The 27,656-nt window shown below is 40.9% G+C and overlaps 3 protein-coding genes across 7 annotated transcripts in view; all 3 read left to right on the forward strand.

The window, feature by feature from the left end:
* LOC118406540 (nuclear pore membrane glycoprotein 210-like) overlaps nucleotides 1-17,753 on the forward strand; it is a 32,618-nt gene extending 14,865 nt beyond the window's left edge. Inside the window, exons 15-36 of the mRNA XM_035806603.1 lie at nucleotides 71-182; nucleotides 724-783; nucleotides 1,474-1,520; nucleotides 1,990-2,163; nucleotides 3,281-3,479; nucleotides 4,052-4,263; nucleotides 4,760-4,861; nucleotides 5,273-5,401; nucleotides 5,987-6,114; nucleotides 6,701-6,839; nucleotides 7,462-7,600; nucleotides 8,307-8,491; nucleotides 9,353-9,484; nucleotides 9,994-10,241; nucleotides 12,156-12,330; nucleotides 13,020-13,192; nucleotides 14,048-14,265; nucleotides 14,755-14,891; nucleotides 15,281-15,407; nucleotides 16,230-16,385; nucleotides 16,904-16,992; nucleotides 17,571-17,753. Coding sequence (XP_035662496.1) covers nucleotides 71-182; nucleotides 724-783; nucleotides 1,474-1,520; nucleotides 1,990-2,163; nucleotides 3,281-3,479; nucleotides 4,052-4,263; nucleotides 4,760-4,861; nucleotides 5,273-5,401; nucleotides 5,987-6,114; nucleotides 6,701-6,839; nucleotides 7,462-7,600; nucleotides 8,307-8,491; nucleotides 9,353-9,484; nucleotides 9,994-10,241; nucleotides 12,156-12,330; nucleotides 13,020-13,192; nucleotides 14,048-14,265; nucleotides 14,755-14,891; nucleotides 15,281-15,407; nucleotides 16,230-16,385; nucleotides 16,904-16,992; nucleotides 17,571-17,753 — 3,264 coding nt within the window. The remainder of the gene's footprint in view (nucleotides 1-70; nucleotides 183-723; nucleotides 784-1,473; nucleotides 1,521-1,989; nucleotides 2,164-3,280; nucleotides 3,480-4,051; nucleotides 4,264-4,759; nucleotides 4,862-5,272; nucleotides 5,402-5,986; nucleotides 6,115-6,700; nucleotides 6,840-7,461; nucleotides 7,601-8,306; nucleotides 8,492-9,352; nucleotides 9,485-9,993; nucleotides 10,242-12,155; nucleotides 12,331-13,019; nucleotides 13,193-14,047; nucleotides 14,266-14,754; nucleotides 14,892-15,280; nucleotides 15,408-16,229; nucleotides 16,386-16,903; nucleotides 16,993-17,570) is intronic.
* A 556-nt stretch (nucleotides 17,754-18,309) lies between these two features.
* On the forward strand, nucleotides 18,310-27,108 carry LOC118406573. Its single transcript, XM_035806673.1, has 4 exons — nucleotides 18,310-18,536; nucleotides 19,070-19,189; nucleotides 25,872-25,985; nucleotides 26,650-27,108. Exons 1-4 carry the CDS (start codon nucleotides 18,431-18,433, stop codon nucleotides 26,778-26,780), a joined length of 471 nt encoding a protein of 156 aa, XP_035662566.1. The 5' UTR covers nucleotides 18,310-18,430; the 3' UTR covers nucleotides 26,781-27,108.
* LOC118406574 lies at nucleotides 20,666-25,816 on the forward strand. 5 transcript variants are annotated; one of them, XM_035806674.1, is made up of 4 exons: nucleotides 20,666-21,332; nucleotides 22,928-23,004; nucleotides 24,374-24,439; nucleotides 25,112-25,816. In XM_035806674.1, the coding sequence occupies exons 1-4, from the start codon at nucleotides 21,257-21,259 to the stop codon at nucleotides 25,208-25,210; spliced, it is 318 nt and encodes a 105-aa protein (XP_035662567.1). In that variant the 5' UTR covers nucleotides 20,666-21,256; the 3' UTR covers nucleotides 25,211-25,816. The 5 variants fall into 5 exon arrangements, 1 of the variants encoding a protein (XP_035662567.1); XR_004830047.1 differs by lacking the exon at nucleotides 24,374-24,439 and having other exon boundaries at nucleotides 24,567-25,816; XR_004830049.1 differs by lacking the exon at nucleotides 24,374-24,439.
* Nucleotides 27,109-27,656: the final 548 nt, after the last annotated feature.

Below are 27,656 nucleotides of genomic sequence, written 5' to 3' on the forward strand. Positions count from 1 at the left end.
ATTACCTAGTTTTGTACATTGGTATCTCATAATATGTGTGTTTGATATGTTTTGCCTTGTTATTTTGCAGCCTGTAGACCCAGAGGATATAGCTGTGGTGGCCATTGGTTCATCTAAAGATGTGGTGTTCCAAGGGGGACCTCTTCCCTGGGTGTTGGATACATCCAAATATCACCCCAGAGGTACTTTTATGTTGTTATTGTTGGGCCTTGATTTATTGTCAATAAAAGGCTTTTTACCTCCTGTATGAAAAGGGAGGTATTGTTTTCGGTTTGTTTGTTTGTCTTGGTATGTGTGTGATGGAGGAAGAGAGTCATGTGCATCCGTGCAACCAGCACCCCCGGATGATGATGATGATGATGATGGTGTGTGTGCAAGTTTGTTACAACTGACCCAAGTTCAAGGTTGACAATAATGAACAAAACATGAAATTCACAAAAAGTAAAGATTTAATGGATGTATCGGATTTTCAATTTCTTGTTGTGTTTTGTGTATTGAGCACATTCTATATCTGTATCTATATAGCCCCTATAACCGCCCTTCGGCGTAACACACCAGCTTCGCAGGCACGCGGCGCGGCAGCAGCTGGTTATATTAAAATTGAAATCAGCCTGTCAAGCTTCTAAGTATCAATTTTGTTCTGACTTACAAGTTACAGTGTATTTCATGTTTTGTATCAGCTAATCATTATGTTTTATTCTTTCTTCTGTATCCTATGTGCAGCACTGGGTGAGAAGAATGCACTAGTCTCTATAGACCATGTTCCTTCTTATGGAGGCCAGAGTGAGTATTCTGCTCTTCTCCTTGTAAACCTTTTTGTATAACTTTAATAAAAGATACACAGGTTTTAGATGCAATAGTTGTACAATGTATAACATGATACATTAAGTTTTTTTTTTTAAATTTATACATTAAACCCCTAACACATATGGCCGACTATGCCCTCTTGACTTTTAAGTTTTGCAGACTATGGTCGGGGGTTAGTCATGGTCAATGTCATCCGTAGTTTGAATTTGGTCAGTGAGGTTGCCTACAAGTCCAGGGTTTTCTCTAAAAAAGGGAAAGAAATGTGCTGCACCCCATGCTGTAACCATACACAGGGGGCAGACCATTTGACAAGCATTAAGTTCAGATTGACCAGATGGGCTTTTAGGTCACATGTGGCCACAGTCTTCAATCGTGACCTGTCTTGAGAGTCAGTGTTATTTTGGATTCCTGAAATTTGAATGTGTGACAGAGACTGGACCTTGATTGATAATTACTTCTGCTATCTTGTGTGTGTGTTGTGTGTGATATACCCCTTAGAATACGTGAGTTTGGAAAATTCTACCACTACCAAACCAACCAGTGCCATATCAGGTATTTGCTTTGCCTGAAGTTTCTTGCACTTTGACATCTGATCACTAGATGGCTCTTCTACCACCTTAGTAGAATGGCGTTCCCTCATGACTGTATCTATTTGTTTCATTGCAGAAAATCTTCACATCTTCCGAGTGTTGTGTAAAGATCTTGGGGATCAGGTAAAAATACTTGTTATTCACTGATTCAAACAGTGCAACTTTCAAGTAATAGTAAATTTTCAATTTAATGTTTTATGGGTAAAATTCTTTCAATGAATAAACAAACAAACAGAAAAATATGTCAAGAAAGCCACCTGAAGTTTTATATAAAAAGAAGGTGAAAATTGAAAAATACCTTGCTTTAGTAAAACAGTCTTTGATCTTGTAAGAAAACTTAATCGTGTGCATGTTTATCAAAGAATGTTAAAACCTTAGAGCAAATAGTGTAAAGACGATAACTAAAACACAAAATGTTCATATATTGATATACTTATTCATCTACATATAAGTATATAAATATATCAATATTTAGAGGTACTAGCTTAATGCCTTTGGACTTGTTTGTGTAGTTACTTTCGAAAGTCGCTTTACTTTTCTTAACGAATGTGTGAATAAATATTTTCTCTTTTCTATGTTTTCTCTCCCTTAGACCCTAACCTCTACAGTTGCAAATGGCCCAACCGCAAAGAACCAGTTTCCAGCTTCGGCCCGAGCGACAGTCCAGTTCTCGTGTGCGGTCCCCACCTCGCTCCAACTGTACCCAGTTCTCAAATATCCTCAGTCAGATGTGCCCTGTCCCATCACTCCAGAGTCAGGACAGCAGGTAAGGTCAGAGTTTGTGAAAGAAGGACTAAAAGAGCCTCCTGAATCTAACAGTTCTCTAGCTCCTCATATACTACTTACCAGATGAGCCTCCTAAAACATAATAGCTCTCAGTTCCTTGTATACCACTAAATAGGACACAGTTCTCAGATATCCTCAGTCAGACCTTCCCTACCCCATTACACCAGTGTCAGGACAACAGGTGAGGTCAAGGGTTGTGAAGAGAAAAGAACTAGATGAGCCTTCTAAAACAAGATAGCTGTCTAGTTCCATGTATACTACTAATTAGATTGTAACCAGTCCTTAGATATCCTCACTCAGACGTGCCCTGTCCCATCACACCAGTCAGGATAAGAGGTGAGGTCAAAGGTTGTGAAAGAAGGACTGGATGAGCCTCCTAAAACATGATAGCTCTCTGGTTCCCTGTATACTACTAAGTAGTACCCAGTTCTCAGATATCCGCAGTCAGATGTGCCCTGTCCTATAACACCAGTCAGGACAACAGGTGAGGTAAAAGGTGGTGAAAATAAAGAGCTAGATGAGGTGGGGTGGTATTGGGGTGGCTGCAGTGAAGGTGTACTGAAATAAAACCATTTTTTCTTGTTGAACCAAACAAAAAATTGGTGGACTGGACTTTGGACCGATTACAAAATGGACAAATTATACTGGCAGGCGTTCTATAAGTGTTGCTTACATGAAGATAGGATTTTGAAATGACAGTGGAAGTCAACCACTAAACCAAACAGATTCCTTTGTAGCAAAATGGACCATTGTTTTGAGTATCCCCCATTCACAAGTTTTCACACCAATTAGGTCCAGGTTCAGGTCGGACCTGGACCTCTGGCCCTGGACTGTACCTGTAGCTGAATTTTTCTGTACCTGACTACCCACCCCTAGCTACAATTTTGTGGCCTAAGTATTGTTTTTAAACAGATGATGAATTCTATAAGAAGCTATGTGTTGAAATTAAGGAGAAACTATTCGGAAGAGGCCATTTCATAATTTTTAAGGCTATTGTAATACATTTTGTATCTAATTTTGATGCATGGTTTTTGTACATGTAAGCCCAGGATATTTTTCTAAATTGAATTAGATTTGATTTATGATCCCACATCTAGATCCCAGTGCACAACTATGAATACCTGGATGTGGATGTTGTTGTCACCGACGGCAACGGGAGACACTTTGACAACTTCTCCTCATTGGCCATCGCCTGGGAAACCAGTGACCAATCACTGGCCGACTTTGTCAGCCCCACCACCTCCATAAGAGAGATTCATGGGCAAGGAAAATACACTGGACATAAAGTTCTCACGTGTAAGTAAAATAAAGATCATCACAATAATATGACAAGTAACTGACTATGTCCCTAGCACAGTAATGAGAAAAAAATGTATACAAATAAAAAAAAGACTCTCTAAATGATGAGCCTTTTTATTGTTTTATTTATGTGTACCAGTACACAGGAAAACTGGACCTGAAAAAAATCAGTGAACCGGATGTTGGACCGGTTCGAAAATGAACAGATTATTCTGGCATGCGTTCACATGTTTTTTTGGGTTACAAGAAAAGAACAAGAGCGAAGTAGAGAAGAGTTGATAGGGCTTCTAGAGTCAATTATTGTCTAAAGCAGAGGCAGTTAGTGTTGTTTACATGACTCAGATAGGACTTTAAAACGTCAGTGGACATCGGATACTCTACCAAACTTAATCCTTTGTTGTGAAATGGACCATTGTTTTGTGTATCGCCCATTCACAAGTTTTCACAGACAGTTAGGTCCAGGTTCTGGTCCGGACCTGGACCTGATCTGATCCTCTGGACCTGAACCATACCTGTACCTGAATTTTCTGTACCCATCTCTAATATATACCCATGTATACACATCCCAGCCATGCAGACAGTCGTGCCAAAGAGAAAGCGAGGTTCCATGACCATCACGGGAGCCATCCAAGGATACAACAAGCACTTCTTCCAGTACCATGGGATCAAGATCGCAACTGATCTCAGTCCCAGGATCAGCAGCAGCCTGGATCTCCTATTGGTGGATGACGTAAAGTTAGCACCAGATTCGGTGTCCATTTTCAACCATCCATCCAACAAGGTAATGATATCAGAGTAGGTTTTGAGAGTTAGCTGGAGTTTAGTGTTAACTAGCTAAAGTTTAGTGTTAACTGGAATTGAAAAGATTGCATTCTCTAGAATTTTTAAAGTTAAGTGCTAACTAGAATTCATGATTCAGTGTAAACTAAAATCAATAAATTTAGAGTTAACTAGAGTTGATGAATCTAGTGTTAACTAGAATTGAGAAGATAGTGTTCTCTGGAATCGATACATATAGTGCTTACTTGTGTAAATTAGAATCAATAAGTTTATTGTTAACTATAATTGATTAACTAGGACTGATAAGTTGAGTGCTAAATAAAATTGTTCGAGCTAGAATTGAAAACTTAATAAATCTTTTCCCTTTTATTTAACATGCAAAGTTACAAAGTTTTAATGAACTATTTTTTTCAGAAAAAAATCTTTCGGAAAAGAGTGTTTTTGGCGATACCTCAGAGGTGGAGGTATTTCTTACAATATCATGTCTTTTTCCACAGGTCCAGATTGTAGTAAGTGGAGGGTCTGGCCACTTCCATGTGGAGCCAAGCGACAGCAGAATCTCTCAGGTCTTCTACAACGACAAAACCAGAAGTATTGAGGTGACTGAAGTTTCTGTTTGACGTCTAAGTTGCTTTCAACTTCGAATGGCATAAATTGTAATATGCATTACCTTATTTAGTATCATACCAACAGTTGGTTGCCCTAAATGAGGATAGAAACAATAAGTAACTCTTTGTCATGTAGTAATACTGTAAATTCTTTTGCTTTTGTTGCACTTAAAGTTCAGTGATTGTCAAGAGTTTACAGTATCTTTTATTCCGTAGATGAAAAATACAGTTTAGTAATAAGACACTGGAAGTCACAACATACATTGGTTTGCTGTGTTAAAGTTACAATTACTTAAAATATTGGAAAAAATTTTGAAGTTTTCAGTTGTTGTCGCCTGAATACAAAAATATTCAAGTTGACCGTAAATGATTCTTGTTTTTTGTTTTTTTACTCTACCCCAGGTTGTTCCAGTAGACAACGGTGCTCTGACCTTGACCGTACATGACCTCTGTCTGGAGATGCCCCGCCCTGCCCGCGCTGTCATATACATCTCAGGTGTAGAGGTCATAGAGGTCAAAATGGTGGACAAGGTAATTTTTCTTTGTAGGTCTCAAAATGCTTTGCATACCTGTGCCAGAGCATTCAATGTTTCTGTTATGTTGTTACTATAGGGGTAGGTACCGGTATGAAAATTTAGAAAATTTAGGTCCAGATTCGGTCCAGGTCTAGAGGAACAGATTCAGGTCTGGACCTGAACCAGGACATAATGGGTGATATTTAAAACAGTGGTCACAACAGTTCACTACAAAGGAATGTGCTTGATGTATCCAACTTCTACAAGCACTTTGAAATCCTATCTTCATGTAAACAACTCTAACTGCTTCTGTTAACTTAGACCAAGTTTGACTGTTTTATAAGAATGACTACCAGCTCTCCTCTTCTTCACACTGTTATTTACTAGAGCCCCCAAAACTGTGAATGCCTGCCAATATAATTTATTTATTTTCTAATTGGTCCAAAATTCAGCCTACTGATTTTTTTCAAAGAAAAAAGAAAAAAACGGTTTTGTACTACCCACCCCAAGGTGTTACCTATGTGAGCCAATCATTTTATGTGTGCCATGATTCTTTTTATGAACATGCTTATAAATCAGATAATATCTCTTTTACCCGAAGGTACAACTCTACAACGTGATCCGTGCGGATGTTCGTGTCCTGGACTCTAGCGGAGAGCCTCTTGCTGCGTCTGTTTTCCCACTTATGAACCTCACCCCACACCCTGCTACAGGCATCATCAGTGTAAGGTATGTATCATTGATTTCAAGCATTGGTGTTAGTAATAGCTACATGTTCGTGTAGATGTATTTGTTACATTATTTTATTCTGCAGTTCCTGTTAGTATCACTAGGAGATGCACATGTACAAGTTAACAGCATGATAAGGTCTCACATTAGGCAAATTGCCAAATGTTTTGATTTTTTGTTTTAGGAAGTAGTGAACATGTGCAGGAATATATATTATGATATGTCTCCCAAAATGTCGGGAAAAGAAATCAAATCCAAAAGCATCCGTTTTAGATTAGAAGAAGTGCCTCTTGATTACTTCATTTCCTTTCATGTTCATTTCATTATAATTGTATACTTATACTTATAATATATTTAAACCGTATTATTTCATCATTGTAGTTCCATGTATGCAGTGTGTACTTGCAATAAGCCTTTGGGGATGAATTTTCGATAAAGATAATATTATTATTAAGGTCCTCAAATCTGTTTTTTTGTCAGTTTGACTAGAAGGAGCAAAAGGCAGTATGGGTAATGTGATGAAGTTTGCCATCTCCGATTGCCTAGTTGGCTTTTGCAGGAATATCCATTGTATCTTTTGTTCCAGACCGGACCCAAAGCTTGCAGCGGACCCGTACACGGTACGATATGAGGTGAAAGGTGACGCCCTGGGCCACACCACGCTCTCGTTCCAGGCTAGCGCCAAGTCCGGAGAAACCATCAGCAGTCTGCCAATGAATGTACAGGTAAGGAAGTGTAATACATTTGTAAGTTACTGAAGGTTTGGTCAAAACTCATACTTAGTGACATACAAACATGTAAGGACCATCTTGCTGACTTTTTTATGGATTATTTTTCCCACTGACCTAAGTGTTATTTTGAGTGCATGATGGTCTATATAACTATTGAACTAACTTCAATAAAATTGCACCTTGTCTGGTCACTGGAAAAGAAGTTTAACTCTGGTATCGTGAAACCAGAGCTATTTCCAGGACCCATCAATACGTCTGTCCATCCCAGGGTGGAAATTTGTTTGTTTGGACGGGCAAAAATTGCTCCCCTTCCATTCAAAAATCTAAAATTATCGACATGAAAGTAACAACACAGACTCCCAAACAAGTGAGACAGGGAAAAATTCAAAGCTGCAGACAGCTCTGTGTGAAACTTTTTTTGGTTTTCATTTACTGGATTTTGTCTTAAAACTGTATTGTTTGTTGTCCCCCAACGACCTGGAGGTCAAGGGACTAGGTAGGTAGGTAGGTTTGTTGTATTCAGAAAAAAATCATATTTTCTAATACATATCCAAGTCATGTAAAAATGTGTGAACTAAGATCTACTTGTAAGGATTTTGCAATTTTTTCTTTTCAGGTTTTCCCCCCACTGAAACTGAGCCCCAGAAACATCACCCTGATCATAGGAGAGGTGTTCCAGGTAGTGGCTATAGGAGGGCCTCAGCCACTGGCTGACATTGTCTACAGTATTGGGAACAGTGACATCGCTACAATAGGTAAACATAGAGAAATTACAATTATAAAGAACTGTTACGTAATACTAAATACAGTACCTGATTTTGGAAACAATCTAAAACCATATGTGTGAAACAAATGACAAATGCAGTGCAGTCAAACCAGTACATGTACTAGTGAACTCAACATTGTACATGTACATAAGGACCAACTGGCCAATGTGAACACTTTTTGGTGGTCCCTTAGATAATCTTTGCTAAAAACAGAAACATTAAGAATCCTGTCCATAGTGACAACATCAGCCTTCAGAATCAATTTGACAGTTTGACAGTTGAAGTTATGAACCAAAAGGAGTGGGTTTTTTTAATAGTAATAGCATCGTTCTGAACTTTTGATAGCACTAGTACTCCACCTGTCAATCTGTACTCATATTGTTTTAAGCAACTGTAGTAACATTTTTGAAAGAGCCAACTCAAGGATGTCATTAAGATTTCAAGACAAGTACTGAGAATAGAAGGTTAAAGTGATTTCAGACATTTACCGGTACAATAAACAGTGGACCAAGGCTCAGTGTCCTGTCGTCAGGACTGCAACCCTTTCCAGTAGCTTGCATATTGGATACGCAACAACAGCTGGAATTCAAGCTGCTAAACCTCTTAGTCCAGATGCAGCAGTATTAAAAGCTAACCACTAAACTATGCAGGTACAGAGTTTTTTGCTAACCAATTTGTTGTACTTTCCACCCAGACAACAGCGGACTGATTGAAGCTGTGGCAGTTGGTGACACCGTCGTAACAGGCGTGGCACAAACTGAAGACCCGGAGAGCCGTGCGACCATTACGTGCTCCCAGGACCAGGTGTTTGTATACGTGGTTCGACTGACCGGTGTGAAAATACACGCTCCTCTCAACAGGATACAAACTGGGGCAAAGGTAAACTCATTACCTCAATGAAGACGGAGATACCGTAAATGCAAAAATGTTTGCGGTGCTTTTTGCTGTGAACTCAAAACCACAACGAATTTTTTTTCCATGACAGTATGTGACTGCAGTCTATGGCGCTACCGTGAACTCAAAACCACCGCAAACACTCCATTTTCCTGCAATCGCGAATTTGAATCCCCGCAAACTTAAATGCATTTACAGTATTGTTTAGATATTTGTTTGTCTTGGAGTGAGTTTCCAGTGATGAGAATATTGCATGTAAGGTGGAAGTGGTGTAAGAGGATACTTGGAGAATTGGAGGTATGGTTTGGCTCATTTTTGGGATATTCAATGTTAAAGACACTACTTTTCAGATTTACCTTCTGTTGGTAACCATTATGTTGATTTTGAACTATAACTTAAGTGTTTGAGAAGTGTAAAAGTGGAAAGTATAATATGATAACAAAGTTTTATTCAACACAAACTAAGTTAAGACCAAGCTGATGTTTTGGTGACCGTCTGTCACCTTCCACAGGGCATAACTGACTGGTTCTACTTCTACTGGTTGATAACAGCAAGAACTAGCTGTATCTTATCCTGAATAGCCACCGCACAAGTCACAAACTATCTACATGTGCCAACATTTGGTAACATTGCACAATGCAAATAGACTTGGTGCAGAATGTATATGTGGCAAAGAACTGTACAATACATGGAAATATACTAATAGCAAGCTACATGTACTTTTGTAGCTGTAAGACTCAATTTTGGTGCAATAATTTCAACAGTTGCTAGGGAGCGCTTTTGATCCATACATTTCCATGTACATGTACATCTGTCCATTTTTCCACTCCTGCCTGTTGTGTCCAGATGCCACTGTACGTGATGGGAGTCAACGAACACCAGACCCCCTTCACTTTCGGACACGCCATCCCTGGCCTCACCTTCCACTGGTCGCTAGGCAACAAGGACGTGATAGACCTCCAACCTGTGTACAAGGAGGTAGGGAAAAATTCCAAGTCTTTGTTGTAAACTGGTGTTTTAGAATCTGAATTTCTTTGTTTGGATCAATTTTCAGCTTTTTCCAAAAATTAATTAAAAGTTTTCAAGCCTTCTGTAAATTGTACAAAGCAACAACAAAATGAGGAAAGATGTGCTGTAGAATGCAAAAAAAAATATCGGTTAAAGACTTAGTCTACATGTACTTATGTCATAGAATGGCAAGGTCAAAGCCAAGATGAAAGAAGAAGATGCAAAATAACAAAAATGCTGTGAAATAACAAAAATGCTGAATCTATTGTTTATTCAGTATTATACAATACTGCATTTTCAGTCCTTTGTCCACTTAGATTTCATTTTCAAGGTGCCTTTTTTTTGGCCATTTTTTTTATTCACATGCTTGCATCAGTTTTAGGGCTTACCAAAAGTTTAGACAAGGACGACATTCCTTTACTGGAGTTGGACAGTCAATATGTCAGTTGTGTAATACACCTCTTATTATTTTCTTTCAGAATGGTGTCACACTATCAGAAGACGATGCATACGCGATGCGTGTCCGAGCTCTGAACCAGGGCCAGACTAATGTCGGGTTACGAGTGAAGTGGTCCCCTCGTAGCTACGACCAGGTGGAGGTGGGCGCCACCCTGACAGACACGGCTCACTTACACGTCTTCGAGAAACTGCGACTGATGGTACCGGAAACCGACGGCAGCCTCCTTTTGATGAGTCCCAAGTCTGTCGGACAAATCAGAACAAACAGGTGAGCTAACTGCAGCTGTAAAGTGAAAGGAAAAGGGAAGTGAAACTAGTTTACACAAAATGAACTCAATGAACAGTAACTGTTGTGCTATTCTCTCACCGGTCGTGACAGAGAGGACAGATGTTATGTACAGTATTTACAGGTTCATTATACTAGGGAAATTCTCCTAGCTCTTTTCAACAAGCACAATGAACAATGGACCATGGCTTAACGTTTTAAGGACTGTGAGCCATTCTAGTAGCGTGCATGTCAGGTGAGTGACAACATCTGGGAGGTTGAACTTATGATCAGTCGACCTTTCGGTCTAAAGGCAGGGTTACTAGCCACTAACCTTGAAATATTTGCAGTGGTTTTATTTTTGCTGCATTTCCTCCATGAATTGCTAGGTGTCACTTTTGTACAGGCTTTTAGCCAGGGCTTTATTTTAGGGAGTCCAAATTTCTAGGTGACTTAGAGTCACCACACGGTAAGTGCTACAGGACACAAGTATTGTAGGGGGTCCAGGGGCATGGTACAGAGTTTTGGAGAACTCTAAGTTAAAATGGTACATTCCAAGGTATCCTGAGGGACAAAATTACTGTCAGAGAGGTGTTGCGCCCCGAACCGTGCCTTGCCACAAACCGTGCCTAGGCACGGTTTGGGGCAGTCCCCGCGTGCCCCAAACCGTACCTGGGGCAAAAGCACGGTTTGGGACACGTCGGGACTGCCCCGAACTATGCCCAATCACGCACAGTTCCGGGCACGCAGGGGACCTTGTCCCATACTGTGCTTTGGGGCGGAGCTTAGTGTTTTAAGGGGAGGAGTCTGTCCAACGTGCTTTTTTCCCTGCAGCCCCGCCATCTTTGTTTTTCGGGGTGCTGTGATGAGGAAGAATCAACGTAATTCACGCTCGTCTTGGAGCAGTTACGGACTTAGAGTTGATGTGGCAAAGACAGACGGATGTCATAGCACTAATTTCTACAACAATGATATGTATTATATACATATATCCAAGGCTGTAGATTTAACCACAAGGCACGGTTTCGGGCAAAGCAAGGTTCGGGGCACAAACTGTGCCTCAGATAATTGTGCACTGAGGTCTGACACAACGAACTGAATCATTAAGGCTTGGAGACTTGATCAAGGTGCAGCTGGACGTTGTCATGTTTATATGTGGTATATTTGTGTTATAATGTAATATAAATGGGATGCACTCACATAGACGTGCTAAATTCTGTGTCTTCGATGCACAGTTTTATGGATGAAAATCATATAGTGGGAATCAAAAAGGACAAGATCAAGCCTTATTTGGAAACAAGGGCGTGAATAATTAGTTATCACTACCCCGTCAGTCATAGTGATTGACAGCGCTTCTGGGCACAGACCGGGGCAGTCGGGCAGTGCCACGTTCCACGTGCCTGAATGGGCACGGAATGGGGCAGGCACGGTTCGGGGCGCAACAGCGGGTACAGTTGAAGACTGTGACCACAAGTCACCTAGTAACATCCCCAGGTCAATCAGAATTTCTTGCTTGTCAGAGGATCTGCTCCCCAGTGTAAGGGTGTCTTCAGGGCATGTAGTGTTATTGTTATTGGGTGGGACGACTACTCATTCTTTGCAGCCAGGGGCTGAATTGTGAGGAGCTTACAATAGGCGGGGCTGAATCGCAATGGTCTGGAGCGAGCTGCCATTCAGCGCCACTCAGGTGACCTCAATACGACTGTCGCAAGTTTCTGGAGCGAGCTGTCATTCGGCGCCGCTCAGGTGACCTCAATACGACAGTTATTGCCCCAGGTGCGGCCAAGGTACTGTAGATGCGTCCAATCTATTGTTACTTTTAGAATAGCGTGTCCAAAGACCACTGGACGCATGTCTGGCTAAAAACCTGCACAAGTTGTGTACGTCTTTAACCTTTGTTTTGTTGTCCAACCACAGAGACGGTGCCTGTAAGGTGGTGTATGAGCTCATCACCTGTCCAGAGGAAGGGTCAGTCGTGGCCGTAGACTCCCAGGGCAGAGTGACCGCTGGGTCCGCCACCGGTCAAGCCAACATCAAGGTCACTGCTATGGAGGAGTCCGGACTGAAGCAAACCATCATTGTCCTGGTCAAGGTTAGAATCGGTCATATCTTGTTAGAACTAGTTGGAACAAGTTATCCTCCAATTATACCAATTATTCACCAGGTTATACATGTATTTGTTACTTTGAATAAAGTGTGTTTGAGTGATCTCTAGTGCTGCACTCCTCTGGGTTTGGATGCGACTGGAAAAGAGTAACATTGTCCTTATGGAAGGGGTTGTACATAAAGGTGGCAGCTCCGCGTATGATGGAGCTTCGGGCAAAACCCTCAATCTTTAAACATTACATGTAAAGAACTAATCACACTTTTTGACAAGAGTAGGGATGACCCAATGTGCTTGGCCAAAACACAAGCCATAGCAAAGTTGCACTGAATAATAGACTCAGAAAAAAGCATCATGCTTCATCTCAATTGAGGATAACTCCATTTCTTTACTTGAGTATGAGGCACTTGTCACACAAAGTGTACTGTAGCCAATGTCTTTTTTTTTTTTGAACCTTTGTTTATTCATGAAAGCTCAAATCGGCCTGTAGGCCGCTTTTCATTGAGGTCATGAGGGTAGAGGCAAGGGTCAGACAACATATATAAAGCAGAGATGTCGATGAAAGTTCTTGACAATACATAATATTATGATAGGAAAGCAATTCTTAACACTGCAACAGTTAATTTGTATCTTTCCAAACCTCATTTTTCCTTTTAAATAAAATATTTTGTTTTTAGGTGAAGCCAGTGTCCTACATAACAGTCAACAGTGAAACTGACGTGGCCAGTGTTGGGAACAAACTGTCCGTCATTCCCGTCGGCATGACGATCACCCTCCGCGTCAGTTTCCATGACAACGTTGGTGAGGAGTTCCACGCAACCAGCGCTGTGTTGAAGAAAAGACCCAACAGGTAAAGTCAAGTTTGTGTCCAGTGTTCAAAAGCTTGATTTTGGGCCATCTTCTCGTCATTGTTACTTTGCCAACTGGATTGTATTTAAGTGTCGCTGATGAAAATAGTAGATGGTACCTGAAATTCCTGATTGTTTCCAAAATCATATCCAGTTTCCTGAGTAACTTTTATTTCTCGTATGTTATTACAAAAAAGCTTTTTGTCTGCAAATGGTGAGAAAAAGCAACTGACATTTAATGAAAGGAAACTTAAACTGCACATTAACACATACAGTCAAACTTATACATGTTCACCTCTATACAAGTACAGTACCAACACCTATCCAATATAACCACTTTTGGTGGTCCCTTCGACAAATTTTCCCATTGACAGAAGCATTAAGAATCCTGTCTATAGTGACCAACTGTACACATAGACAGATTTTATCAGTCCCCTGAGTGGCCTTTTTGGGCAGTTTTGCCTCTAATTAATACTTAGTCTAGTATACAGGGTTGAACAAGACTTAGTTTTCTAAAATTCACTTGTCCTATCAGGCAAGTACATAAAATCACTTGCCAGAACCATCTTCACACGCCCGAAATTTTTCTGTGCATTTTCACTTCCATCAATGGAATTCTTTCATTATTGGCTGTATTTTTTGTGTCGACCAAGCAGCTTGATGCTGTGACTGTGAAAAGTAACAAGTTTGTCAATGATCTCAATCATGGAAAAATCTTACTGGGCAACCTGGGTAGGACGTGTGTTTGCCCAATCGGCACTTTCACCTGCCCAGGACTATCGGACTAGTAGACTTGTCCAACCCTGCTATAACACATTTACATTCAATGTACAAATGTATATCCACTCTCGTCACAGGTTTGACTTGACACAGATCTCCCGAGGCCCAGAGAACGGCACCTTTGTGTTGAAGGCAGCACACGTGGGTCACACCATACTTAAGGTGTGGGACGAGGGGAACCCCAGGATAGCAGACTACGTACCCATCCCTGTAGGCTATGCCATCAGCCCCGCCCTTGCAACTGTATCCAGGGGTGACATCATCTGTCTGTCAACTCAGCTCAAGCTGAAAGAAGGTTAGATTTTCCTTTTCTGTATTCCATATTGTCGTTTTATCTTTGATAGTAAGAAAAATAATCTTGAACATGTAGTACATGTATTTGAAGACATTACAGATTACTTGTACCTTGTCCTAGTCTATTAAAAAAAGTGTAAGTGATCTGGAACCAGTTGAGCTAAGTGAAGAGCTAGTCTTCCACTGGTTGTGACAAAGACAGATACTATGTACAGTATTTACAGGTTCATTTCTCCCATCCAGGTATTTTTGACAAGTACTTGTAATGTACAAGGAACAGTCACTGTGGAGCACGGCGTAATGTCCTGTCCTAAGGGCTGTTACTCTTTCCAATAGTGTGGATTTCGGGTGAGGGGTTTTGAATTCAGGGTCACAGGCCATTGGACAACGCACACTACAAAATTGGAGCAAGTCACAGTGTGGTTAATATGGTAATGATCACATATGCATGATTATATATATTATATGTTTAACTTGTTTTATTCTTTAGGGTCCCTGGCCAAGTGGGAGACATCAGACCAGAGAGTGGTACAGGTAGTGGGTACCACAGGACTGGCCCTGGCCACCAACCCTGGTACTACCACCATCAACTACAGACTGTCTACAACACAGGCTACACACACAGAGGTAGGGCTAATACATGGTCATGGGTGTACTGTACTGTATATCTTGAAATGTTTGCAGCAGTTTTATTTTCAATTTTATGTGGTGATGACCTGTGGTTATCTTAGAAAGAGCTAATTGTTTAGGGGCAAGAATTTTACAAGTATTGTAACATGATGTAATTGAGAACAGACAGTAGCTGTTTCGTAGGATCTACGAACTTGCATATTGATGAACTATTATCATGTAGATTTACGCTTCGCTCACTCGTCAATTTTATTCTCTGGTTAAAGAACCAATCATTATGACACCTTATACACTGAAGAACAGCCGATTCATCAACCCTTAATGATCATTGAACTCATTTGTTACATGGCAACCAACTCTTTGTTCCCATGGCAACGGTTGTCTAGGTGACAGTTGTGCCTGTGGATGAGGTGCAGATCCTGACCAATGGGGTGAAGTTTGTGACCAACGTACCACAGCAGGAGCCGTACCTGGTACCAGTGGTACTGGGGACTGGAGCCACCAATGTACAAGGTACGTGGGTCCTGGTTGGATAGCAATGGGGTGAAGTTTGTGTTTTTGGTGACACCTCAGGGGCTGGGCCATCACACCCACTCCATTTTAAGGATAACATTTGCATTCCCATACATTTTCCTCCATTTCCAAATAAATAAAACAAATTTTAGGTTGGACGCATGAAGGGACAGTATAGATTTGTTTGTGCCCGCGGGTGGAAAAAAGAATATGCTAATTATGTAATACAATCTACCTTCCAGTGTGCACGTAGACAAGCAGAACCACGCGGTACAATCGAATGTTAGCGGGCTTTTGATAGAATGTTCGTGCTTATTGTTACTTCTATCATCAAGCGTGTTATTGAGCATTTTCAACGATTCTGATTCACGGTAACGTGCTAACAGGTGTGATGCCGATCTTTTCGTCAGTCACATTGATTAAAATTTATGATATTACCGCCAAACCATATTTTGTCTGTAACGTTACTGCGTGAGATACTGTGTGAGGCTACTCTAGACATAGTGTCCTTCAGAGGGAAACATAAAATAATTAATGTTTTTAATGTTTATCATTCCAAGAAGCTGCAAATTGGAATTATATATTGATAGATATAATTATGCATAATTTGTTATGTGCACCCCTAAGCGTATGCTTCAAACTATGAAAGATTAACAGATCTATATGTTGTACAGAACTTGTCTCACTCATGTATCAGTCTAATAATATGATAATGGCTATATGATAATGGCTTTCCTTCGCTTTGCTCACTCAGTGGTTTATTCAGTTGTTGTACCTCAGGGCAGGTCATTAACACTGTTGTAAATGGGTTTTTTTTTTCAGGGAACTGTAGCAAGGACCTGCTGGCTTCCATGACAGAGCAGCAAGCCTTCTTACAGAAGTCCCTCTTCCACTGTGGCCTGCTGTTCTCATCTGAAGTGACAGAGGTCTCTGCTAGAGAGATGTTCCTGGCTACTCCAGGGTTTGACCCAGAATCAGGTACTGAAGCAAGAGTTCAAAGACTCCTCAAAATATAGATGAATCTCTCAAGGGTCTTGTTAGATTCTAGTTCATTAATTATGCAAATATGGATGTAATTATATGTTTATTGATCACATGTCTCTCTACTATGAACCTGGCTTAATGTATGGCAAATATTGCTGCAAAAACAAATACACGCCAAAAACAATAGCTCCCGTCATTAAGTAGTATCTTCCCTTGACCTGGACTGTCATGTCTGATTAAAAACTAGTTCTACCACCTCTGAACTCCACTACCTTCAACTCCAGCAAGCCTGACCTTTGCAGCCATCCATCCACTCCCCTTCCTGCCACTTTTCTGATGATGTATTCAAATAACTTTGGACACAAACAAACACACAGACGCAAGAATACTAAGACAAGTTGGCATGCTTTAGACTACACTTCAACTTAACAGTGATATTTGAAACTGTTTCAGATTCTGTATAATAATGAATATTATAACGCTAATTTGTTGTTTTGCATCCCTTTTCCCAGGTCAGTACTTCTGTCGCGTGAGCCAGGTTCAACAGAACACCCACCAGGTTCAGGCCATGAGCACCGTAGAAACATCTCTCCAGCTACAGGTACACCCCTCTGTCTAAAATAGACTCTCCCAGAATCAGATAGAATTGTTTTAGATAGATATATAGCAGATGCTATCTGAAATATCTGACCATTTGTATAACTTATCTAGTTGTTTGAGTAGCTTTTGTATTTCATTTTCCTTTGTGCAATGTGACTTTGCTACAGCTCGCATTTTTAGCCAAGCAAAGCACACTGGGTAATCTCTACTGCTTTCTATATTTCTATATGTGCAAAGTCATTCAAGAAAGTACTGTAAATGCATTTAAGTTTGCAGGGATTTACTTTCGTGGTAGCGGGAAAATGGAGTGTTTGTGGTGGTTTGAAATTCATGTTAGCATCATAGACTGTAGTCACATGCTGTAATGGATAAATGTTTGCAGTGGTTTTAAATTCGCGGTGGTGGCCACCACAAAAACCGCAAACATGAAACCATCGCGAACCTTTTCTGCATTTACGGTATGTAGTATACATCATTTCTTCTTCTGTTGATTGCTATTATTTTGTAACCATTTGATGTGTCATTTTTGAGATAGAAAAATGGAAGCAAAATTTAAAAAAAAAACATTTTTCTTTCCAGATTTTTGTACAAGCTGCAGATGGCCAGCCAGAAGTTAGCTCGTCAATCGCCAGCCTGAGATTCTATCCTGCCTTCCATCTGGGTAAGGCTGACCTGGTGCTGAGTAACAAGCAGACGCGCGGAGAGGTCACCGTGTCTGGAGTGTTGGACGTGCTGAATAACTTACAGGTTTGTCAGCAGTAACAAATAATTTTTTTATATGCTTATGGTTTATGGTTCTGATAAATGATTAAAAAAGATAACTGTCTGTGTTTGTTTGTGATGGTGTGTGTGTGTGTTGTCTGTATGTGCGCAGTCATTCTTCATTTGTATCTCTATAGCCGGTATATATAACCACCCTTCGGAATAACACACCAGTTTCGCAGGCACGTGACGCGGCAGTAGCTAGTTGTGTAACGCTATACAACCTGTCACAACTAACTCTTGCACAATGTTGTTAAAAGCTACTGTATTTGGTGGCAACAATTTTTGGTAATGTTGAAAACTTTCAAATTGATACTTAAAGGCATGACTATTTTGTATCTATAGCCAGTGTAACCACCTACATGTATCTTGGTGGATTATATATGGTGTGTAGGTACATATACATGTACAAATGTAGGTTTTGAGAATTCAAAAGTAATGGTCATGGTCAATTTGAAGCCTTCTACCAGCTTTTTTTCAGTGCTGCAGCATAACTTTTCGAGTTTCCTTGTAATTTTTATATTTCAATAATTTATACTGAATCTTTGCCCTTCCAGGTTATCCCCAGTGACAGTTCAATACTCCAGATAGGCAGCCCCCGTGTGGCTGACTCCACCTACACCAGCGTGGTATATCCAATCAGCTTGCAGGACACCCAGTCACCATGGAAACGAGACATGACTGACATCTACCTGACCCTGACCTGCAGCCTGACAGGACAGGTGGTGAAAGTGCCAGTGAACCTGATTGCTGAGACAGTGGAACAAGTTCCAACAGTAACTTGTAGGTCTCCATTTTGTATTCTTATAATAAAGCTTGTAGACAATGCCTGTTATTGATATAAGGAATATTTTAGCATATAAAGATTGCAGACAATAGAAAAGTTTCGAATGGGAAGAATATTTTTTTCATATCATAGAGCTTAAAGAAAATATTCAAAAGTTTTGGATATGAAGATTTTAAAAATCTTCCTCAACAAGTATGATTCCTACACCAATGAAAAATAACTCAATCTATCAGTGCTTTGAAAATCATGTATTATAATAGAAGCAAGTTAGCTTGAATGTTTATCTGTGTTCAAATTGGTAGAAGTCATTCTGAATAAAATTTACAACACACACAAATTGGACCTACACAAATTATGCAGATAGAAGATTTCCATTTTTGTGTGTTGGCACTTCAGGTCAACTTTTATTTCAAATATATAAGTAAGTAGTTAAAGAATGTAGATTGTGACATCTATTTTTGTGTGAAGGAAGCTACTTTGATTCAGTAGACATGACGTGTGACTGAGTGCTGATTTTTCCTCTCCCCAGACAACCCTCGTGAAGGCGTGCCAACGTGGGGAGTCCTGATCCGAGCCATCCTGGAGAACTATGAGTTCTGGATCCTCCTGGTCCTGACAGCCATCGCTATCTGTGCTGCTACCTTCATCAGTATGTATTAACACCTCAAGTTTCATTAACTAATATTGTTTTTGGAAGGTTTTATCATAGGTTACATTGCAGTGACTTTTACAGATCTCTTAAAGTTTGTATTTTTCTTCTTTGCATGCAGAGAAAAGTAGATTACTTAACATGGTTAAAGAAGGTGGCAGATCAAGTCATTGCCATGACCCTGTCCATTTTTACTGGTACTTTCTCGGTCATTTCTCCAATGATCTCACACTACTTGTCCCTCCTCTGAGAGCCTTTCAGTGCAACACAGACTAAGGTTTTCTTCAAACACACATCGACGGTTTCTTGAAGTGGTCTGATGACCTTGCTATGAACAATCTCGTTGAAAAAATGACAACATAGACCAGGCTGGAAACATTGGAAACATTATACATGTATATGCACGTACTGCATACACATTGTCATGGTATTGTGTCAATTTCTTTGTCACCCATAATTTCTATAACATTAATATGGCAAAACATTCCATTGTTATGTCAGTATTATTGTTATAGAGCAGGACAATAGTTGTACTTTTTTGACAAAATTACAGTTTTAGACAAGGTTTATGCATGTATTCTGCAAAGTGGGAGTCTAGTTTATAATTATACCTCATTGACTCGACCTTGTTCAGGGAGAGTACAATATGCAGTATTCCTGGGAATCGCTAGATGGTGCACAACATACAAAGAAAAGAAAAGCAAAGCATGATGGGACCTCACGTGATGACGCCCCTTCCCAATCATCATTTCCTTTTGTGCTTCGCGCAAGGTGCACGCATCGAGTTTGCTCCGGTATGATCCGGTAGTGACTCAGTTTTTCGTTGTTGGAAAATTATCAAGTGGTGGAGCTACGAGAAGAACCACTTTCGGCGCACCATGCCGCCGATAGGGTAAGCCCCTATCGGTCGGCTACTATCGTCGCAGCAGGCCGTAAGACCGGGAAGGGTGAAAAGCCCCTATCGGCGGGCTACTATCGGTACTGGCGGTCGAGCTTAGCGCTCAAGGCTTGCCAGGCGCTGGGAAGGACCAAAAGGCCCTTTCGGCGCAACATGCACGGGAAGAATTCGGGCCAAGCATGCCGTAGAACCTGGAGGTTATCGGCGAGGCTACGTATACAGACGGCCGTCATACCTTGTGCCTTACACGGAGCTGGCATTATCGGCGCACCAGGCCGAAAAACCTGGAGGATAGCGCAGCCACAGACGGCCGCTATGGCCATGGTGCCCGAGGTTGAGGCACTGGCCCTTTCGGAGAATTGAGGTAATACCCCACGTTCTTTGCGCCAGGTGACGCTAAAGATTCGAGAACGGTGGAACACTGTTCTCGTGGCCCCATCCATATTCAGAAGGAGCGGCAGCCGCCGTGCCACGTGGGCCGGTCGGGGTAATCGACATCTCAATGGAACTGTAAGTAGATTACGGGCTCCGGTCGCTCCGTTATGGTTGCTCGGATAAGCTTCCATGTTGAACAGCAGTTTAACCCATAATTTAAAGTCGTTTTATGAGCGGTTGACTTAGGAAAGACGTCAATCGGCACAGAAAGGGGCCTCCCCTTCTTCTTCTGCTGACTATGATACGTCGCAGTTGTCTGACAAGAGAAGCTCCAGGTGAATAAAATATTGGGAGCTTATGTTAAAGCTTGTCCCTGAGGGAAGCTTTTTTATGGCAATAAAGTTATCAATTACTTAGCCATACTAGAAATGTGTGTCCGTAATTAGCATTATCATGAAGAATGCTCCACAAAGACAATTGACGAAATTGAATTCGTCTGGGACGTTGTGTGACTGGTCACGCACGTAGTTAAATACACATGTATGTTCAACGTCTGGCTCTTTGTTGTTACTTAGACAACAAGATTTAACATGTTCATGTTGACGAGTCTAACATGTTTTTGGTAGTCTTGATAGAATATTGTTCTATACGAGGAACACGTGTCCTTTCTAATAAACCATTGTTATGCAAACAATGCAAACATTGCGAATGTTGTCGGCAAATGGTCGGCGGTATTCCTCCGAACTCCGCTCACTCAGGATTGACCGTCCCGGGCGTGGTTGCGGAGCATTCTTATGATTCTACTTCTTCCTGGTAAGTATGTTCCAGAAGATGGGAAGAAGGAGCTCTGTGTGCTTCACGGAACTTCAGGTAACATTGTTGTGTTTACCTACTTACTACGGTTAAAACGATTGTTTACCTTTTTGCTGTTCGGCGCGGCCTTATCACAAGAGCCGACAATGGAGTTTTGTTGTGTTCATTATAGTGCAAACAGACAATATAGTCTGAACATGGCAGACACTTGTCAGTTATACACTGTTTAGCCTTGCGTCCACATCGCTCGGCTTGGAAGTATCCTCATCATTCTTAGCATGTTGGTGTTTGACACCGGAACGTTGTCTTCTTCCTGTTGTTTTAGGATGAAGAAAATATTAACCACGTTCTTTAACTGGTTGATTAACTATTATATGCCGACCATCTGAGCATTGTATAGAGGGTCTGCATGCCTTTTTCCGTTAAGCGTTACTAGCCATTTTAATTCACCGTTAATCGTTACCGACCCGCTCTAATTCAACGTTAATCGTTATCGGTATATTCTTCGTGAAGCGTTATTGGTCGTTTTAATTCAACGTTAATCATTATTTGTTATCCCGAATTCACCGTTAAGCGTTACCAAGAAATTCTTCGTAATCCGTTAAATAGTATACACACGAAGACAAATGCCAGATAGAACCCCTGAAAATGCAGGAAATGGCGTTTCAAAGGGTCCAGATTTCAAAATTTCTCCGAGCCTCCCGGCCTTCGGCTCTGAACATGGTAAAATATGTTGTGGATGCGTCGCCCTCAAAACTTTACCACTCATACAGATTTTAGTGTCAAACATAGCTTAGTTTCGGGCAAAAAGTTCTCCTAGAATGCAGAAAATGAGGTTTCTCCGGACCCCCATTGCGACGGCTTGCGCCTTCGGCGCTCACGGCTACATGGCGAAAATATGTTAGGGGCGTGGGTTTTCGCACAAAAAAAACTTTTCTCTCTAATAAAATGTCATTTAATTTAGCTTTGTCTTACGGCAAAATCTGTCCCTCAAAATGCAGTAAATGGCGTTTCAGACGGTCCAGATTTTAGAATTTCCCCGGACTTATATTACAACATCTCGTGCCTTCCGAGTTCGAAATAGTAAAAATATGTCGGGGCTCTGGGGGTGGAGGCCAAAGCTACGAGTATAATCATGTGTTATTTGATGAAAATGTCACAATCAACCTATCTTAGTCGGTCGGCAAAATTTGCCGAAAATAGCATTTAAGAGGGTCTTGATTTTAAAATTTTTCCGGGGGAGCATCCTCCGGACCCCCCTGAGATGCGTCGCGCCTCCGGCGCTCCATGTACTGAAACAATACTTCAATCCCCCCATAAGAAATTTGCTGCCGCCGTCTCTGTGGCGGGCCGGGAACTCTGCCTCCGTCAATTTACAGATGTCATGGACATTGTCCCTGTCATTCCTCCGGGTTCTGGGCACCTTTTTCTTCTCACAATGCCATTAGTCGGATATTTTCATTAACTACAGTACTCTAGCGTTGTATGAATAGGAATGCACGTCAATGTTACTGTTATGCTTTGTAACTCCTTCTGAATTTACCGTTAAGCGTTACCGGGCCTCCTGAATTTACCGTTAAGCGTTACCGGGCCTCCTGAATTCACCGTTAAGCGTTACCAGGACCCCCCCATGCAGACCCTCTTGTATACAGTTGCTCGCCACGTGCTCGTCCTGGACTGGCGGGGATTCCCAGTCACCAGAGCAGGGGCTATTGAGGTAGCCAATCAGGTAACTTATCCTTGATCCAATCAAGGACACTACCGTTCGAATATTGTAGACGTTCAATACCTCGTATGCAGGTGTGAAACCTGCTATTCTTGCCAGTAGACTTACCGAATCTACAAGCACTTAGTCGGATGTTTATAAATACCGATGGCTAATGTTGTATCAGAAGTGCGATTCTTGTTTAAATCGCTAGAGGACCCCATTATAGGGTCAAAAGGTCATTGGAACGTGCTGGTAACATTTTGGCCGCCATAATTTACGTTCCAGGCTCAGCTATAGACCTGTTTTTTACACGTTATACGTTATCGGGAACATCACATTGGTTGAATCCGACTGAAAGTCCACTATCAGCGTAACGTTCAGTGGTGTCATGGGTATTAAAAGACCTTAAAAGCAACCCGCTTTTTATCTTGTCGGCATGAACGCCCCCCGATGTTCCATTCATGACCATTCATATTTTTCGGGAAATCGGTGGCCCTGTTTTTGAGGAGGGGCCTCGAGCACGCAATTCTGCCGCCTTACATTAACTTAGCTACCTTTCTGGCTGCTAATTTTACACCAGTAGTTACTTGGTTACGTGTACAGCGGTAATCTGAAGTCAAGGGGCAAAACGCCTTGGCTACATGTACCAATATGAACGTGAACTTCAAGTTTCGGAACTCTTGTTCTGAATTGGCGCCGCTGCCCGAGCTTGATACGTCTCCACAACTATCGCTAATATGGTTGAGTTGTGCGGAGAAATTGTGCAGACTATTTTTGCTTACAATTACATTATGTTTTGTACATGTTTTGTGGCTTATTATTAGCGTTAAGCTACTGCTGGCGCTTCTACGGACGGAAACGTCCGTCGCCCCTCTTCTTCACATGGTGTTGAAGTAGCGCAATATGTGTTCCTTTTAAGTTCACAGGTAACTTACAACAGAGTTGTAGAACATGTTACACATAGCCATGATCAAAACTGATCATGGCAGACATTGCAGAGAAGATCAATTTAATTATCTTGTGCAGTCTTTGCACACAGACTAACGTTTAATAGACGTTGTTGCATTGTTACCATCTGGGTTTTTTATCATACTATCCAGCTGGTCAGTATGCTGAAGCATATGTGATGTGATCAATATGATGAGACGTGTGATGTGATCAATATGATGAGGCATATGATGTGATCAATATGATGAGACATATGATGTGATCAATATGATGAGACATGTGATGTGATCAATATGATGAGACATGTGATGTGATCAATATGATGAGATATGTGATGTGATCAATATGATGAGATATGTGATGTGATCAATATGATGGGACATGTGATGGGATTAATACGATAAAACTTGTGATGTTTTTCGTATTATGTCAACCCTTATAGTTTTGCTGGTGTCCGCAACATGACGAAGGCCCACAATGTACCTTGTCCTTCAGTGCTACTCTTGATGTCAGTTGATATTGACATATTGCAAGTACTTCTTGCTATTAATGTTTCTTAGTGAAATATACAAGTTCACACGTTAAGGGTGGAACTGTACTCATGTGTGAGTGTAAAATGTTCACTGTTAAATTAGGTGTTGGGGAACAATGCAAGTTACCAGACACCTTTCTGAACATCACTATCCCGAGCTTCCGGTAGGTGATGGGTGACAAGTGAGCCATGCAATTTAGGCTCACAAGGCTGGCTTCTGGCAGCCTGCAATCCACTTGACTGGAAACATTAAATTGTGATGTTGAGTTACCAAAATTGGTACTCACTTCGATTGTATTTGTAAAGATTGCCTTTGCCACAGATGAGGCTTCTACTTGTTACAAGTTCAGTATGTTTGTTACACACGTTATGGGGATTCCGGAGGAATCTAACACAGTTGACTTCATGTTTTGCATGAACCACACCAATTCAAATGTATTATTGGTATGTTGGTACTCTTTGGTTTATTTAGAGCCACAGTTAGCTTGAATTTCAGCTATTGTTTCCTGTGGTCGATAGATGGCTTGGGCGCTCTTATATTAGCCCAGTCGTTCAACACATTCATGCTATACATTGCCTTACCTTACATGTACATTGTACCCGTTACAATTGTTGTGCAATAAACATTGATTTATTTTATTGTTATAGGCTGTTCTTTCACGAGGATCAGCCACTTCATCTAATGGGTTTCTCCCCTCTATGAAGGGAAACAAGAGGTTTGTGTTTTTCTCCTCAAAGGTGACTTGAGGATGGCTCCTTCCCCTTGGGAAAAGGGGGGGGGGCAAGTTGATGGGACTGGACAATGTGTACCAAGTCCTAAGGATTAATGCTTTTTCAGTGTTTGTTCATCAGGCACTCAGTGTTATCTAACAGTTATACTGGTAGGACATTAGGTCACGAGAACTGACCTTCTTAGACTATAACTGATACTTCAGTTGATACCTGTGCTGTCCAGATACAGCTTTGGAGTCTGCATATTGTACTCTCCCTGAACAAGGTCGAGTCAATGAGGTATAATTGGGGGTTATGCTAAGATGTACTTACCATCTACAGTATAATCTGAATTATACCTCATACGAGACCTTGTTCAGGTATATCTTCCCACCCTCAGTAACTTATGTTCAGCTGCAGGGATTTAGTGAACATTACCCACCCATGGACAGCACAGACTTATTTATCTACTCTCGCACTCAGTCAATGATGATTGGGAAGGGGCGTCATCACGTGAGGTCCCATCATGCTTTGCTTTTCTTTTCTTTGTATGTTGTGCACCATCTAGCGATTCCCAGGAATACTGCATATTGTACTCTCCCTGAACAAGGTCTCGTATGAGGTATAATTCAGATTATACTGTAGATGGTAAGTACATCTTAGCATAACCCCCAATTATACTAATCTTCTGTTCCAGCGTACCATGCCATAGTTGGTTCAGGGTCGTCCCAGCCCAGCCAACAGAGCAGTCTGTACCTACACCAGTCTCCCACCGCAGTTCCACCTCCTCCATACAGCTCCGCATCTCCTGGTATTCACACATTCTTCATATGATTCTGCTTTCATAATTTGGATTGCCAGTATAATCACCCTTTGGTGTAACACACAAGCTTCTGTAATCTGTATAGCAGATAACGAGTTCCTCTCTACAAACATTTGAATGTACCAATTGTAGGTTAATAACTTTGTACCTGAAGGCACTGTTCTTTGTTGTACAATAGCAAAGTGAGTGTATTCTTGGGATTGCATGCTTGTGTCGAACAAAATTCATCTGTCTAGCAAAAAAGGTCATTTGTAATTTTCATAGCTGACAACAAACATTGTAAGACAGAACATCTCAGAATTCTAGAAGTGCTGGCTTTTATTTTGTGAAGGGAGTGCTGATTTATGATTTTCAACATTGGATAAGGTTCTCTAATGCCAAGAGACAGTGAAACAATGAAACTCCTTCCCTGGCATTAGAGAACTTAAGCCATATATAATGTTGCAAGTTACAAAACAGAGCTGCAATATAAAATAAAAGCCTGTCCTATACTAGAGGACTGCGAAGGAGACTTAGACTAATGATAATGTCCACAAGTCATGGAGTACCTTTTGTATTCCATGTCTATTATGCTAAAAAATGATGTAAGATTTCCTGGTACATTTTTCTTCATTGACATATCATCGACTTCTCCTTCCTACTGCCATTCCAGGCTTTCAACACTCCCCCTGGGGATCGCCATTCCAGACCACGGACACCTCCCCCCGGAACAGAACACGACTATGGAGCACAGACTATAACCCAACGGAGGGGTCTCCTCTATTACACAGCAAAACCTCCTAGCATCTTAGAAAAAACTTTAAGAAGTTTATACATCATTTACTAGCCAAACAAAACACATTTTTTACACCAACAACGTTTACTTGAGTGTCATCGGTACATGTGCATGTACACAAAATGTACATGATATTAGAAATATGAAATAAGATATGAAACATATTTCTTGTCATATTTGTACGCTGCCTACCTCTAATCCTCACGTGACAGTGAACAACTGGCAATAAACTGGATATTGAATTAGTATTCATACATGTACAAATTTACATGACGTTAAGCATTCGTCGATGTAGGTTAGACATCCAGGTAATAAGGTACACCAAAAAGTAGTTACTCAAGCAACTGGATATGGTTTTGGAAACGGTCAGACATTTCGGATAGAATTCACTATCCTTCGATGTCTAACCTACATCGACGTATCACTGTCACTGACGAAGGATAATGGATTCTATCCAAAACGTCTGACTGTTTCCAAAACCATATCCAGTTGCTTGAGTAACTACTTTTTGGTGGATGTTAAGCATTATCTCTCGTTGTAAATGACAGTCGAACCATTGTCAGTATTTTTATTTTTGACCATTTCTTTTTTCTTCAATGTCACTTCTCCCTATTGAAATATGTACAAGAAAGTCCTATGAAACATAGAGCTTTTTACACGATTACACATGTATATGTTAAAACTCAGTTTGTCTTTTTTTGAATTGACCAATGTGATATTTGTACTTTTTGCAGTTTATATAGATCTAACAGTTACTATGCAGTTACAGTAGACAGTCACTCTCTTTTCACTAAAGGTTGCGACCACTGAATAACCAAGTATTTGACAGATCACAAAACAAATTCCATCTTCTTTTTTTTTACATTTTGTGTTTATTGTTGATG

This window comes from Branchiostoma floridae, chromosome 19, assembly GCF_000003815.2.
Source record: "Branchiostoma floridae strain S238N-H82 chromosome 19, Bfl_VNyyK, whole genome shotgun sequence".
NCBI classification, from domain to species: domain Eukaryota; kingdom Metazoa; phylum Chordata; class Leptocardii; order Amphioxiformes; family Branchiostomatidae; genus Branchiostoma; species Branchiostoma floridae.